At 32.8% G+C, this 17013-nt stretch overlaps 2 protein-coding genes across 6 annotated transcripts; both read right to left on the bottom strand.

Moving 5' to 3' along the window:
* Window positions 1-1455: 1455 nt before the first annotated feature.
* On the bottom strand, window positions 1456-3767 carry LOC115700881 (zinc-finger homeodomain protein 5). 5 transcript variants are annotated; one of them, XM_030628564.2, is made up of 3 exons: window positions 3480-3767; window positions 1952-3098; window positions 1456-1802 (listed from the first exon to the last, which is right to left on the bottom strand). In XM_030628564.2, exons 2-3 carry the CDS (start codon window positions 3059-3061, stop codon window positions 1797-1799), a joined length of 1116 nt encoding a protein of 371 aa, XP_030484424.2. In that variant the 5' UTR covers window positions 3062-3098; window positions 3480-3767; the 3' UTR covers window positions 1456-1796. The 5 variants fall into 5 exon arrangements, with proteins under 5 accessions (XP_030484424.2, XP_030484417.2, XP_060961308.1 ...); XM_030628557.2 differs by having other exon boundaries at window positions 1456-1774; window positions 3480-3766; XM_061105325.1 differs by having other exon boundaries at window positions 1456-1774; window positions 3291-3482.
* A 7688-nt stretch (window positions 3768-11455) lies between these two features.
* Window positions 11456-14343, bottom strand: LOC115696675 (uncharacterized). The gene has a single exon (XM_030623566.2). The coding sequence runs from the start codon at window positions 13566-13568 to the stop codon at window positions 11586-11588; it is 1983 nt and encodes a 660-aa protein (XP_030479426.2). The 5' UTR covers window positions 13569-14343; the 3' UTR covers window positions 11456-11585.
* Window positions 14344-17013: the final 2670 nt, after the last annotated feature.

Below are 17013 nucleotides of genomic sequence, written 5' to 3'. Positions count from 1 at the left end.
TTTGAGAAATTATAATTAAATTTTGTTTTTGTATGACAGTATATTAGTAATTGTATTAGGCATACTAAAATTTTTTATTTATAAAAAGATAATAATAATTTACATTACCAAAAATATAATTCAAACATATAATTGCACTGATATTTAGAAGTTTTTATTTATTTGAGTGTAGTAAATTATTTAGAAGTTTTTAAAATTGAGTAACTACATATATATATAAAGATACCCTAATTATATAGTAGACTATCATATAATATATTTTTTTTAATTATATTGTTTTTAAATACCAGAAATAAAGATGTTCAACTCCTTTATACATAATTATAGTTAGAACCTCTTTCTCTATTTTCAGTGTTTCTTTTTTTACAATTTGATATTATAAATATCTTACCCTCTAGGGTTTTTATTTTATATTTTAACACTGCTACTATGTGCTGTGGACAAGTGAAAAATACAAGATAGCAGACTATGTGGCCCACAATTTACTGTATGGGTAGGACACAAAAGCATGTCCTAGTCCTACTGCAGATTTTTTCTCCTATTTATTTTTATCTGTTTTCTTGCTTCACATTTGTTTTTAACCAAACAACATTTATTTTTATTTTGTTTGAGGGAAATTGCTATGATTTTTGTGTTTTTTATTTAGATTTGACTTTTAGTTTTTCTTTTCTTTTTCCATGTATAAGTTAAAATATTTTTTCTTCACCAATGAAAAAATAACTCCAAAAACAGCATAAAGGAATTTTCGAAAAAATTCCAAAGTTGAAGGGATACTTACCCCATTTCTCATACAAGAGAAAAATGAGATAACGAAATGCTAGTCATTCGCTTTCCTAAAGAAAAAAAATGCTACATTTTATCTCTTGAAGAATATAGTTTTCAGAGGAAAAAAAATAATAATTGACAAAGTATATATATGAATGCCAGCTTAACAACTTAATATTCTTATTTAACAAAATGAATCTTATATTAGATTTTACATGATTGAATGTTTGTATTGTCAAATCATGAGGAGAGAGAGAGACGAAGAGTTGTGCACAAACTTTTATTAGATGACTCGATATTGAGACCTTAAGAAATAATAAATGACTGTCTTTCAGTGATTACGAGTTTGCTCACGTCATAGTCACCCTAAAATTTATAATCACACAATATTCATTTTTATTTTATTTAAAAATAAAAAAAAAATACTTTCCATTATCTTTTCCCAAATATTAATCGGACAAGATAAATTAAAAATAAGGATTAAATTAAAACCCTTACGAAGCATTTCACTTTCATGCCGAAAAAAAACATTGCCTTATCAGGCCACGCCAACTAATTCTTCTGTCATGGAAGGAAAAAGAAGAATCTTAATCCATACATTTTAATTTCTATAGAATTTAATAATAAAGACGAGCCAAAAAAAAAAAAAAATTGAAGAAAAAACAAAGACATGATTAATTAAATCGATACTGGATGTGGGAAGAAGATTAATATAAGATTAATTAGATGGGAACAAATAGTTCTCAATTCATAGAATACATTGAAAGCTAGAGAAGAAAGAAACCACTAATAATTAAATTAAAAACAAATTATAACAAGTCATCATAAACAAAAAAGACAACAAAACAAAAACGATATATATATATAGTTAATGCTACAAGATAATAGGGTAGTAATACTAATAATAATAATTAAGGTGCATGGTTTTTAAGAATCATACAAATTATATTTTGATCATGCATCATCGTAGTCATCATCTTAATGCCCTCCTCTAACACCCATACGTAACCTGATCATCACCAAGGAGAGAGCTAGCTCTTACACATAATTAAAAAAGAGAAAAAAAAAAGATAGTTAAATAATAATAATATATATATATATAAATTAGGTAATAATATGATATAATCTAAGTATCTAATACTTCTTCCTGATCAAGGACTGGTTCATCATCATGATTATGACTTACCTCATCAATAGATGACTGATGATGATTGGAGGCGACCATGTTATTATCATCGTTCATCAGTACTACTCTATTCATGTCTTGATTATTATTATTGTTATTATTGTTAGGCTTAGTCTTCATCATAGTGCTCTTGTTATTATGCATCCAAACCTTGAGAACCTGTCGTCTAATTCCAACCTCAGCACAAAACCTCTCAACCTCTTCCTCGTTCTGCTTTTGAAACCTCCACCCAACTTTCTCTGAGAACTCCAGCATCTTATCTTTCTGCTCCTGCGTGAACTTTGTCCTGAACCGCTTCTTTGACCCGAAAGGAGGCGGTGCCGCCGCTGCAGCAGCAGCAGCCTCGGCGGTGGATCCGTAAATATTAAGATCTTCGCTCGAAGATTCGGTACCTGCTGCTCCGCCACCACCGAAAGCAACATTCATCGGCTGAATAATCTGAGGGGCGCCGTGGTTGAAATACTTGTGGTGATGGTGATGGTGATGAAACCCAGATGGAGATGGCAATGGTGGAGGGAGTTGTAGAGCATTCAGCATCAGAGTAGTAGCATTTGTACTTGACGATCTTCTTGAACTCGGACTGTATAATTGAGACTCACCGTCGATCTCTTTCCGGTGAAAATTCCGGTGGCACTGACAAGCAGCGCATTTGAGAGCTTCCAGAGATCCTTCTTCGCCACTTGGCATGAACTCACCGCAGCCATCGTAGATGTTGCCGCCGGTGCTGGCCGCGTGGTTCTTAAGGCATTCTCTGTACCTGATAGCGGAGGATGATGTGGTTTTGGAGGAAGACTTATTGGCTGAAGCTCCCGAAGGCGAAAACGTCGTCGTTATGGGCAAGGTGGTAACCCGATCTGGGTCCGGATCTCTAGACCCATGAAGCTGGCCGGTTTGGTTATGGAAACTTAAGCGAGGTGGGTAGTTAGTGTCTAGGGTTTGATTAGTGCAACTCATAGTGTTTGTAGAACCATTATGATTATGATTATGATTATTATTAACCGATCTTGATCTTCTTTCTCCTCCTCCTCCTTCTTTACTCACATGGGTATTATATGTCAATGTCCCAGCTGGTGACGTCCTCATCTCGTTATCTTGAGCTCTAAATTCCATGCTTAACTCTTCAAAATCTCTCCTTTAAATCCCCAAACTGTTTGCATTAATTAAAATAAATAAATAAATAAATATTTAAAAAAAAATTCCCTTTCACTAATCTCTTGGGATTTTAAACATATTATATTAAATTACGTACCACACTATCACCTAAATCAAACAATGCAATGTCGTGTTATATATATACATATATATTTAGCTTAAGAAAAATGATAAAGCTAAAACCAACCTTACCAACTCAGAACTGCGTTATATGTATATATAAAAATCAACAGTTCTTAAGATAAATGGGAAAATTATAAAGATAGTAGTAACGTAATCAAGTCTGTAAGCAGATACATATATATATATTCTAAAATAAAATAAGAAAAAATGAAAATCAAAGCTTTGTGTATAGAATGGGACCAAAAATACTCACAGTATGTAAGAAAGTGAGAGCCGCAAGAAGCTAGGTAGCACCTTTAAGAATGATGTCTGGACATAGCTATTTCTCTAATGGTCTTCATTTAGGTTAAGCAAAAGAAAATTATAAGCAGAGAGAGAGAGAGAAATGGGGTATTAGGGATTGTGCTTCTGTGCTACCAACAAGAGACAGCTTGGTTGCTTACGGTGCAGCCAGAAGGAAAGATAAGAGAGAGAGAGAGAGAGTGCCCAAAATGACAAAGAGATCCTGACCCTGATGAAATTAAATTAAAGGATAGTAATAGTAGTACTGCTTTTGAATTTTCATTTTATTTTTATTTTCTGAATTTGACAAAAATGAACATATAAAAATTTAAAATTTAAAAAAAATTGGGGGAGTATTGTTTGCAGAATACAAAAACAACCGACAACGTCATGTTCAGCCCTCTCCCACGCCCTGCCAACTGGGACCCATACCCCCACACCCTTCATTATTGCCTCTTTCCATTTCTTATCTCAACACAGCTTGACCCATCAAACTGACCCAAACATTCACATTTTTTTGCAAAATTTTCTCTCTTCATCATCCATATCCCCATCCTGATGGGACCTTTTTAATTTTTTTTTTAATAATCCTCCAAAAACCCATGTCACAAATCTAAATGTTTCCTTAATTAACCACATTTTTGGACCATCCACATGACTTAATTAAACTTTTCAATTATAATAATAAAATAGTAATCTTTTCAATTAAGGTCATGTTTGTTGCATTAGCCTAATGCTTGAGATTGGATTAAAATTGATTTCTATTTTGAAAATATGGGAGATAGGATAATTTTGTCCACGGCATATAATTTGTCTCTTTAGTTCGGAACTATATTATTATTCTCCCACTAAAAGAGTGCCTTAAAATAGTCTTTTTTTTTTTTATTTTGTAAAATAATGTATTTTTTTTTTGTATCTATTTTTTCATTTGAATGATATTTTATTTTATAATGTACATAAATCTCAATAATAATATTTATTATTCTTAAATATTAGTTTTACTTTATTTATGAATATAAAGTATTATTTTAATTTATTACAAATTATAGTTACATTTTAAAAAAAAAAAAAAACTATTTGTACTAGATCTACTTTTATATTAGACTAAACACAATACAGTATTAAAATATTTAATTCAATCCGCATAGTATAGTAAAAGACATACATACATATTGGAAATTTTTGAAAGCGTGTGAAAGGGTAAAAAAGTGAAAAGCGGTTAAATGGTAAAAAGAATATATGGCCCCACATGAAGGTAGAGGTTTTGTCGTGTTACTTTTTCTGTTTTCCTTTTCTTGTTTGAGTGAAATTGAGTGAATGAGAGAGTTGAGTATGAGTATGAGTAAATGTGTATGTGGTGTGAGAATATATTTTTGGGTCAGGGGTCAGGGTCAGGGTCAGGGTCAGGGGGGGCAGGCTAAGGTAATAGCAATATAGGAGCAGAACATACAATATATATACATACATTCCGTTTCAAAAAAAAAAAATACAATATATATACATATATAGGAAGAGGAGCAATAAGATTGGGTAAGGGATGTGGCTTCTGGTACTGCGACACACTCTGATACACCACGCGCGATTACCACCATTACCTCTCAGCCTCAAAAACCAACGTCTCTCTTTACCTTTCTCTGATGCAATCGATGCCTTTTTATTTTTGTCTCTCTTTCCACGTATTTGCATTGGTACTTGTTTGCTTCCTTCTTATTATTTGTTTTTTCTTTTTTACTATTCATACCTTTGGTTGGTACACCACAACTCCACCAATTGAAATTCCTTTCTCCTTTACCCTTCTTACTCCTTCAAAATTGGGATTTTTTTTTTTTTTTGAACAGAACAAAATTGGGATTCTTAAAAGAAAATAAAATAAAAATGAAGGATTAAAATAGCAAATATCCACCCCATGTAAACAATTTCTATTTTAGAGCATTATTGTTTATTTATTTTCATTCAAAAAAAAAATGTTTTATTATTTTTCTCTTGAAATTAATTAATAAAATATATGTCAAAAATATAGTATGTAAGTTTATTTTAATTTTTAATTTTTTTTTTAAATGGATTATGATAATTTATGTTGAAGTATAGAATGCAAATTTGCTGAGAGTTTGATGTAGATTTTTTTTTGAAATGAAATAGCAACTTCATTGAATTAATAGCATTCTGAATACAAGAGAGCCTTTAAATCGGCCCAAGCATTCTGAATACAATTAAGCGCCCATACACCCAACTGTAATCCTATCCCCGCACCCTAGGCGGTATCGAGTCTAGAACGTTCATGCGACAGTACTATTGACCATAATATCAGCATATACTCGATACTCTAATCATACTCTAGTCGTATCGATGTGATAGCGTCAATCAGTATTTGAGCCAAATATATATCTATTGCTATCCAATACAACTCTACGTATATTGATACAGCTATCAATGTAATCTAACATGCTTAATAAATATGCACGCTAAACATGTAATCACATATGCATATCATTATACTAATCTTACCTCGTTTCTGAATTCAGGTGTGCCAATCAACCTGAGAAGAACTGCTACTCGACGATTTACAGGCCCCTAAGTCATAATATTTGTAAAACTAGTGAGTGACACACTAAATCACTTTTTGGGGACTTAAAATCAAAATTAAAAGTTTCCATATCGATGGATAACATGGCAATACCCCAAACATCGTCAAAATGGGAAAAACTAGGGTGCTCTAAAATGCGCCAACTGGTAGACCGGTTCCCAACCAGAATACCAGTTTCATGGGGTCTGCCTGGGGACGAACCAGAATTTCGGCTCCTACAGGCCCTACTGAATCGGTGGACCAGTTTATTACAAGAATCCCCAAAAATCTTCTAAACAACTTAATTCGACCCCAAATCAATCCAAACCTTCCAGAGTACCCATTCAAGCCTCAAAGAGCATAAACCAAGCAAAATAACTAACAAAAACCCCATAAGCAAGAATCACCATGAGAGAGCAAAGTGTGAGCTTTAAAGTTCAAAATTTTCTCAAACACAACAATAACACTCAAAACAGATCAAAACCAGCTCAAATAACTCAAAATATCCTCTGAATACAAAACCAAACATCTCAAAAATCTACAGAACCTTAACTAGAAAATTAAACATAGAACTCCAATGTAAAACTCAAGAAACAAAGAAAAGAGAGCTAGAAAGTTTTTCCTTGGATTGGATTAACTAAGATCTTGCTAGAACATCAAAAATGGAGCTGAAAAATTCAATTTCCTTGCTAGTTCCAAAGAGATCGAGAGGAAGAGAGAGTTGAAGAAAGAGAAGGTTCTACTTGTCTTATTTTTCTAGCTTAGAATAAATGAAATAATTAAGTGTTTATCTAACTTTAATAAAAAAAAACCTTCAGATTATAAAACACATTATAATTCCACTAAAGGACAAAACGACTATTTTGCCCCTTGTCTCAGCAAGAAGCAACCTTCCCACCAAAGGAAATTTTGGTCAAATCTAAAACTGCCCATATTTTTGACATTACTAATGTCTATCTAAATTGGCTCACTATTACTAAAATACTAAACCATAAGAAAATTTGACTAAATCGGTCAAACATCGCGTTCCACTATTACCGAGCATAAAATATAAAAAACATGAAATTTTATATATAACATAAATAACACACCTAGAATTCAAATACATCTCCATAAATTCATAAATCATAATTAAAAGTCTAATTCCAAATTAAACCCTAATTATCTGCTAATTTTCATATTAAAATTAAGTGATCTTTACATGAATTTTAAGTCATTGGATCTTTCTAATCAGCTCATTTAGCTCTAACTCTAAACCTAATGAATTCCTATAAATAGAAAAGTATAGCTCTTATTTTCTTAAGACTTCAGTTTCTTTTGTCAGACAACTAGAAAATAAAGAGAGAGCTTCTTTTTCTTCTTCCAATTTCAAAATTATTCTTCTTATCTACTAAATAATTCGAAGTCCATGGTGACTGAGAGTATGCCTACTCATGTCAAAGTAATACCTAGCATAGTGAAGAAGATTGTGTCTAACCAAACTGAAGGAGAGATGATCCAAGTCAGATATTGATAAGGCTTTACTACAGATAGGAATCAAGGGCTAGAGATCTGAATAGAATGAGTCATTATTACTCCGCTACCATCAATGTAAGGATTTCTTAATTTCTTATGTATTTATTTCACTGTTTTAGGAAATTCATATTTAGGATGTTAGACTATAGAATTATAATCAACATACATGTTAGTAAATCTAGATCCTGGTAAAATAAGTTCCATCAAGAATAAGTTGCACATTGAAAAGCATGCCACCAATAGTTCATATCAAGGCCAAACTGAGCAAGAAGGGTTAAACCTGTTTCAGTGATATGCCTATATTTCCTTTCAACTCTCCCATTTTGTTCATGAGTGTGAGGACAAGAGTGTTGAAACCATATGCCTCGATCTTTCAGAAACTTGTCAAAAACTTTATACTCACCCCCACAATCAGCTTGAACTCTTTATGGGCAAATTGAATTGTTATTCAACCAAGCTTTTGAATTGAATAAAAAGTTCAAAGACCTGAGACTTGACTGTCATTGGAAAGATCCAAGAAAAACTACTGAAATCATCAACAAAAACAATGTAGTATTTGTAATTTTCTTTTGAAGTAATGTGTGGTGCCCCCATACATCAGTATGAATGAGTTATAGAGGTTGATTACCTCAAGTATTAGACAAGGAAAATGGAAGCCTGTGACTTTTCTCTTTTTGACAAGCATTGCAGAAATGTAAGTTTTTAAGAGAATGATGAATCTTAGATTGAGTTAAGATTTTAAAGAGTATAGCATGTGCAGGGTGACCAAATTTGCAGTGCCACAACTTAATGTCATTAGAGAGAGTATAGTTATAAGCAACAACGTTGAGATTAGAAATATGAGAAGACAGCAGCGTTTTGTTCATATTGGTGGAATTACAAGATCATTGATTATAATGTTTATTACAGGAACAAAAATTACAATGTTGTGACATTAAAGAACAATTAGACTCAGCCAAATGAAATTGAATATAAGTGTTTGACAAACTTGAGCCATCATCACGAAGAAGATGGAGACCATATTGAAGTTTCCCTTTGACCAAAATTGCTCCTGTTTGTTTGTCCTTAACAAAACAATAAGTTTTGTAAAATTCAAGAAAGACATGATTGTCATCAGTAAGCTTGGAAACACTAATGAGATGTTTTTAGTGATAGAAGGAACTTGTAAGACAAATTTTAAATGTAGAGGAAAGGAACTTTTAGAAGGAATAAAAGTTTTACCAATATGATAAATGACAAGCTTCTTACCATCACCAACAACCACTGTTTCTTGACTATAGTAAGGAACTATGTTGTCAAGAGGAGCCTTACTGTAAGAGATGTGATGAGTAACACCGGTATCAACATACCAACCTTGATCATCACCAAAGTCAAGCACATTATGAGCTATAAAAGTAGTAGACTCATAGTCAAGAAACTGTTCAGTAAGATTAGCTTGAGGTTGAGGATTTCCAACAACGGATTTAGGGGTTACTCAATTCTTATCGAATCTAAAGGGACAAGTAGGAGCAGTGTGACCATATCGCATACAAACTTGACACAAAGGTCTGTTAGGATTGAAAGATCAATGGATTAAGATGGATTATTGCCTCGAGTAGGGAATCTTGCGATGAAGATTCGGTCGCTTTTCCTCTGCCAGCATTGTTGTAAGGCCTAAATCCACCATTTCTTAATCCAAAAGTGAGATTGGTTGCCATCTTAGTAGAAAGATCCATCATGGTTGTGTGTTGTTCGAGTCTAGTTTCATAAGACATCAACAAGGCTTGGACCTCCTCAAGAGACAAATTATCACTTCGAGATATGATACCAGATACAACTGAATCAAACTCGGGTCCAAGACCATTCAAAAGATGAAGAATCAAATCGAAATTAGAAATTAGATGACCAACAACAATAAGAGAATAAAAGAGAACTTTGATCTTATCAACATCGTTAGAGATCGATTGATTACCTTTGTGCATGTTTGACAGTTGACTCTTGAGTTGCAACAACTGAGCCTTTGATTGACTAGAAAATTTATGTTCCAAGGCTTTTGAAATAACATTCGAGTTGGTGTAGCTAGCCATCGTTCCAGGAAGACCTTCTATCATGGAGGATCAAAGCTAAGAAAGAAGAAGTTGATCTTTCTTGCGCCATTATTGGAAAACTAGATTCGGAGCACCATTGACTAGAGATCGAGGTGGAGACAAATTAGTGAGCAAGATCTCATCAAGATCATGACCAATAACTGTTGGAAGCACTTGAGATTTCTAAGCTAAGAAATTAGTATGATCAAGCTTGATCGTGAGAGAAGAAGCTAGAGAGTAAGAGAAAGGATTCCAATATTGAGCTACCATAGCTTGCGGAAGAGCAATAGGATCAGAAACACTAGCTGAAGACGAGTTGTTGCCATAAGAAGCCATTGACAAAGGCCAATAGCTCTAATACGATGAAAAAGATGAAAAAAAGGAGAATAGAAAAGAGAACAACAGGAAAAACTTGGCAAAACTTACCTCAATTAGAGGCTTAAGACTTTATTTATGGCCTTAGAAAATGTTTAATTATAAGGCAAGAGAACTGTTAAGCAACAAAATAAGTTACTAAAAGAACTGAACTAAGGTTGCGTTTGATTGGGAAGAATGAAAATATAAGAATAAGAATGGAATGGATTAAAATTTAAAATACATAAAAAAAAAATTGATAAAAAATCATTAAATTTTTTTCTTGTTACATTAGAATGGTTTTTTCTTTTTTTTTAAAAAAAATGGAATAGTCATTTTACCAAAATGGTGGAAAAAGCATTAGAATATCATTCTAATACTTTAAAATGCAATCAAATAAAGGAATGGAATGAAAATTGTTTCCTTTCCATTCCATTTCATTTCATTATCTCCAACCAAACATCACCTAACTAACTAACTACACACTAAAGCCAACTAACTAAACTAATAACCCTTGGTTATCAAATATATATTAAATATAACATCAAAAGAAAATTATTACTATAACGATAGCATAATAATTTTATTAATAAATAAATACTTATCAATTCTTTCACAACTAGATTTATCCCTCTCACCAAATAACTTGAAATGATTACTAATCTCTTTCTCATCTTTCTTACTCTTTCTATCCATCTACCAACATAGCCTAAAAATAGTATATGAGCCCAATCCCTTGTGCACACGGATCGGATTTGGGCAAGTTTTAGTTTAGGTAGATTGACTATATACGTATATGTCAGGTGTGTTACTCATTGAGCTGAATCAGGACTATGCGTTGCTTTTTGCCTTTTGCACAATTGGAATTCAAAAAGAAAAGCTTTTTTTAAAGGCTAATTAGTAATTTTTTCTCCAAAATTTTGACATGTACTAAATCGTGTCTCTTAAATTTTTTTAGCCGCTAAAAATTCTCCCCGAATTATTGAGATTGTTAAAAGACTTTTGTCTAATTTTAGTGAAAAAATTCTAACATGGATGAAAGTTCAAGGAGCATGATTTAGTACATATCAAAGTTTGAGGGGCATAATTTGATAAATATCAAAGTTTGGTTAGCATGATTTAGTACATAAACAATCACTGAAACAGTAAAATTGAATGAAATTGGACAAATGTCCTTAAATTTAGCAATCTCAATAGTTCGGGGAGAATTTCTAACAGTCAAAAAAGCTCAGGGACACCATTTAGTACATGTCAAAGGTGGGGAAAAAATTATTAATTAGCCTTTTTAAAAATCATTCTTTTCCCCCCCACAAAATTAGATATATTAATAAAATAATTTATTTAAGATATTTCAAATTTATATAATTAGAAAAATATTATATATATATCATTAGCTAGACGATGAAATCTAATTCTTTAATTTGATAACATGAATAAGACAAGTACTTTTTTATGTATTATTTAGACCAAATCCAGAAATATACAGTACACATCAAGCCAAATCAACAATAATATTATCATAATCAAGATGATTATCATAACCAACCATGTCGTAACTTCCCAAAAAAAAAGGTTCATGTCACAAAAGAGACATCAAAAATGGACGATTTGAAGAAGTTGACAACAAAGAAAGATAAGAAGTTTCATCGTCCCAACTTTCCTTCACCAATATTGATCCCTTTCCCTCTAGTATTCCTTCTTCTTTTGCTCCTCGGCCAAACGGCATCTCCATTACTACGCTCATTCCACCACCAATGAGTTTTTGCTTAGCCAACCACCTTTGTACTTTTCCCGAAGTAGTTTTAGGTACACATCCACTCTTTACTAGTACCACCAAACCAACTTCAATACCCTCATTTTCTTTCATTACACCTTCCCTAACCCCTTCACATATTTTTATCAAAATATTACTACTAATCTCCTTTTGATCATCATCACTTTCCCTCGTTATTAACACCTCTCCCACAACAGTTATAACTTCTCCAACTTTAAAAGCAGCTAAGCAACCTCCTCTAAGAAACTTAGTACAAGTTTTGTAAGCCGAATTTTCTATATAATGTGGATGGATTTCCTTATTATTAATGCCATTTCTTAATCTGATAACGTCAAGACATCGACCGGTGACGAAGAGAAACCTCTCTTTTTCTTTGACAACACCTCTATCGCCGGTTCGGACAAAACACCGGCCTAACTTATTCCTCAGTCTCCCATGAAACACCTCATGTGTTAAAGACGGGTGGCCGAGGTAACCGGAGGCGTTGCTCGGCGAAGATACAAGAATTTCTCCTTCTGTTCCGTCCTCAACTGGCTCCAATGTTTCTTCATTTACGATTACAATTTCCATGTCTTCGAGTTCTTCATAATTATTGGATTCCTGGAGTGGAGCGAGTTTTGCGCTTGGCAAGAGGTTGTTGTGAGTTGGATAGTTGGATGATGATGGTTCCCATGAAGTTGATACAAAGGTGCAATTCTCGGCTAAGCCATAAGATGGAGAAATAGAACAAGGGTTTAAACCAAAAGGCCTAAACATGTTGACAAACTCTTCTACGGTTGACTTGTAAATTGGCTCGTTTATGATGATCAAGTTTCTCAAGCTACTTAGGTTAATTATTATTGGACATCGTTGACCTTTCTCTATATTATTAATTCCACGTTTGATGACAAGTGGCAAAGCGAAAGATGGAACTGGAGTACAAGTGGCTTTAAAATGAGATATAAGATCAAGCCAAAGCTTTGGCCTTTTGACAAACGACATGGGTGACGTCAAAACGCAAGTCGCACCCGAGACTATGGTTAACAACAAAAACATAAGGCCACAATCATGGTACTGAGGCAACCACGAGACGATGACACTGTTGGGATGAAGATCATAAGCTCTTCTAGCCGTCCTAACGTTGTGAGCTGCCGAACCAGCCTTGACCAGAACTGGTTTTGGTATCCCAGTTGTACCTGAAGTGTACTGAACCAAATACACATCTTCCGCATTACACCCTTTATACGACAAACCAGAATCGAATAACTTCAAAGATGTCGTTTTGGAGTACTGCTTGACATGTTGAGTTGAGATCCACTTTAGTTTTTTTAACAAGCTTGCAAGTTTTGAAGTGGCCGAGGAGGAAGAGGTCATGAATTGGTGAACTTCGGTTATGTAAGTTTGGTGAGCTATTGCTGCTTTGGGATTGGTTTGGGATAAGACTCTTATAAGATGGTGGCAGTTGTCTGAAGTTGGGTCTGGTGGAGAAATGGGTACGGTCAAAAGGCCAGCTCTTTGGCAACCGAATATGATTTCCACGAGTTCCAGCCCTGGGGAGCATAAAACGACGACGGTTTCGCCTCTTTGTAACGGAACCAGGAGGAGTTGGGAAGAGATTGATTGGACAGAGTCATTGAGTTGATAGTAAGTGAGAAACGACGTCGTTGGAGGACCATTGGGTGGACCATCCTGATCAACCCAAGTAAAGGCAGGTTTGGACCGAAAAGCTGGGAGGTTGGCCCATATTGGGAGGTAAAGATCGACGACAGGTTGGTCAGGAAAATAAGGGTCGTAGTTCTCGTAATTCATATCGTTTAAGTGAAGTGAAGGAATGACCTCAGTCCTAGCTACTTTCGAATTATATATAAGACCAGCTGGCTTTTTATAGATATAACCATGCAAATTACAACAATTATTTTATGTTTATATTATTAGTATTAGATTAAGGTTTGTTCATTAAGGGATAAGGTAGGTAGTGTGGAGATTACGAAAAGTAACAGTTGGAATAAAGAGATATTCCACAAGAATATCCCACTTTGAAATGTAGAGAGGTGTGTCGCATTGTTGGTGTTAATATTCATGTTTCACAACTTACCATGCCGTATGTGACGAGACTAGACTACAGAACACCTGTATCCAGCCATGATCCCCATCCTCAAATTTAATTATATTTATTTTTATGTAATTGAATTAACATTATTGTTATAATGTAATGTTTTACAAGATATAAGGGGACAGAATGTGACCCAGGGGAGACACAAAACACAAAATAAAATTGTTTACTTATAAAATAGAATATATTCCGATGATAACAAGAGTTTTGATGCATTATATTATATTATATTATATTGGTATATACTTATACAAATACTGGGATGCCTATATGTAATGCTTACTTACCACAACCTTAATCACTGACAAAGAGTTCGTTATTAAACATAAAATAAAATTGTAGAGTTCTTAGGTGTCATTTTCATTTCGGCTTTTTCTATTTTTTTTTTTTCGGAAACATATCGGCTCTGAATCTTAACTTCACATGGTACATAATATAAAAATTAATAACTTATTTGTCAAACACATTTTAATATACCTAAGTTTTAATAATTAATAACATAAATAACAAATATTTATAATTTATAATTTATTATCTGTTTAGTTATACCCATGTTACTTTAAACTAAGTAATTTTTTTATAAAATTAATTTAATATGTATATCCTTCTTTGTATAAATAATTTTATTTTTAAATGTGATATTAAACAAAGAAACTTTAAAATTCAGATTAAGAGAAATTTTATTAATTAATACTAACAAATTTACAACTTAAGGGCATACCCTTTCCAATTCACATTCTTTTTACTAAGGCCGTCTTAAATATTTTTGGGCTCTGATTTAATTATAAAAATCAGACTCTGACAAACAAAAATATAATTTACGAGAATATCTTTTACAAAATTAGGCATTAAAAAAAACTTTATTTTATTAAAATTATTATTAGTTCTGATACAACTTCGAGCTAATATCATACTTCTACTTAAAAAGGGTCATCCATAAACAATTGAACATTCTATTGATTGTTGATCATTCGTTGAAAATTCCAATAAATGATACTATTTTCTAATTTTTTTAAATTGAAAATTGGTTTGATAGCACAAATTAACTTGATTCCCTTCCTCTCATAAATAGATTTAAGTTTTGATGAAAAAAATTAAGCTTGAATAAAAATATATAGTGAAAAAAATTAGCTCATAGGATTTCAAAAAAATAATAATAAAAATTAGAAAAGTTATGGCGTTTTCTTTCTTCTCATAAATAGTTTTGAGTTTTAATGAGTTTAAACTTGAATAAATATAAAAATATATATAAATAAAAAAACTTAGCTGTTTAGAGTATAGAAAATAAGATTTGACAAAAGAATAAAAAAAAAATAAAGTAATAAAAATTAAAAAAGTGTTTTGAGTTTTTTTGTTGTTTATCGAAATTTTTAAAAACTGATTATAAAATAAATAAGCTTAAGAAAGAAGTAAATTAGACAAGAAGAGACCAAAATTTTTACGTGGTTTGAGTGTTAATGAACTCTAATCCACGAGTCAACAACATTGAGCTAGAAAAACTTCAAAGTATTTCATACAAGTATTTATACTCTATTTGAAGAATCTTAATTCTCAATTCTTCTCCCAAGAATTCAATTTTTTACCATTTGCATAAAAGGATGTTGTTCTATTTATAGGGGAGAACTGAGTATGGGCATACTTAGACTCGATTATATTTTTAGGGATCAACTAGGCCCTCTGATGGCTTAAATATAATAGTTATTGACTTTGAGCTACTATTTAGTGAGGCCCAATTCATGAAGACAAGCTTGTCCGTACAAGTAGAGGTACGCTTGAAGATGCTAGATGTCGTGCTTAGCTGAGTTCGTATTAGGAATGTCAGAGAATACGACATTGGATAATAAGGTGATCTTCTTTTGGTAGCACATGCACTCCGCCAATATATTATAAGGGACAAAACTGTGGGGCCCCATGTCTGGAGGGTTCCATGTTGGTTAATATACAAAAGCCATCTGAGTGACTCTTCAATTACCTACTTATGAAAGAGAGTTTTTCTTAGTATTGCGTAACTGAGTTTTGAATGACTTATCTTGGAGCTGGTATGAGGTGTGAAAATTCTTGAAGAGTTGCCCAAGCTTCGGCTGAGGTTTCATGACCGGTCATTCTGGTGTTCATTTGATCGTTTATTAAGAATAGCATCCACGACAAGAGCTGATCTTGAGCTTCCTAATCCAGATATGCAGGAGAGAGATTATTGGTGAGACGATTAGCATCTTAGTCGTATTTAGGGGGAGCAAAATTCAAGACGAAGAACTATTGCAGACGATGTCCACGAACAACTGTCAAGATTTGGTGTTTCCATGAAAGAAAATTACTCTCGTCGAGTTTTGATGATAACGAATGTTTGAAGGCGACTAGTTCTTTGAAAGCTTGTTGATGAGACGTGGTAGCAGAAGACTATCCAGACATAGCAAAAAAGAAGAACAACGACAATGAAAAAGAATCGAGAGCAAGAGCTCAAAGCTCTGATAATATGTTGAACGAGAGAGAAAAAGAGAAAATAGTGTTTATTCATTTATTGATTTTGTTGAGAAAAGGTACAGATGAATGTATATACAAAGCAATTGGAAGAGCAAGGCTAACAACCTTAACAAAAACCCTAACTGAAAAGCCAACTCAGCAAGATTTTAACTAACTCTTTAACCAACTCCTTCAATAAAAACCTCATTCCCCTTCATACTTGAGTAAATAAAGAGCTTCCCAACGCTTCTCGTGTATTTTGTAGACACCCACCAAAAATGAGTAGCCATGGCTTGAAGATCATAACAAATAGTTAATCCATGAATGATTGTAATTCAATTTAAAAATCTTAATAATTTAGAATGCCCAAAATCAAGTTCACATTTATCTTTTTTTTTTCTTTTCTTTTTTTTTTGTCGTTTTTAGCTTATATTATTAGTGATTTATAATTAATGGATTTAGTATCTATGTGGAGTCTAGTTGAAAAAAAAATGTAGACTTTTCTAATTAATTGAATTATTTTGTTGCTAGGTCATCTTCCTAACCTTATAAATACATGCTGTCTCATTATATTTTGTATGATTTTGTTGATTTATTGATCTACTTCTGTTTTAAAAATTAGGGAGGAAGAATTAGTAGGTTAGTATTGCACTATCAATCTCTTGTTATTTCTTAATAATT

This window comes from Cannabis sativa, chromosome X (genome assembly GCF_029168945.1).
Source record: "Cannabis sativa cultivar Pink pepper isolate KNU-18-1 chromosome X, ASM2916894v1, whole genome shotgun sequence".
Classification (NCBI taxonomy): Eukaryota; Viridiplantae; Streptophyta; class Magnoliopsida; order Rosales; family Cannabaceae; genus Cannabis; species Cannabis sativa.
The sequence above is the reverse complement of the archived record's forward strand: the minus strand, read 5'-3'. Positions and strand labels throughout refer to the sequence as shown.

Coding starts and splice junctions, on each gene's coding strand:
- LOC115696675 (XM_030623566.2), bottom strand. CDS start 13,568: ATGAATTACGAGAACTACGACCCTTATTTTCCTGACCAACCTGTCGTC.
- LOC115700881 (XM_030628549.2), bottom strand. CDS start 3,061: ATGGAATTTAGAGCTCAAGATAACGAGATGAGGACGTCACCAGCTGGG.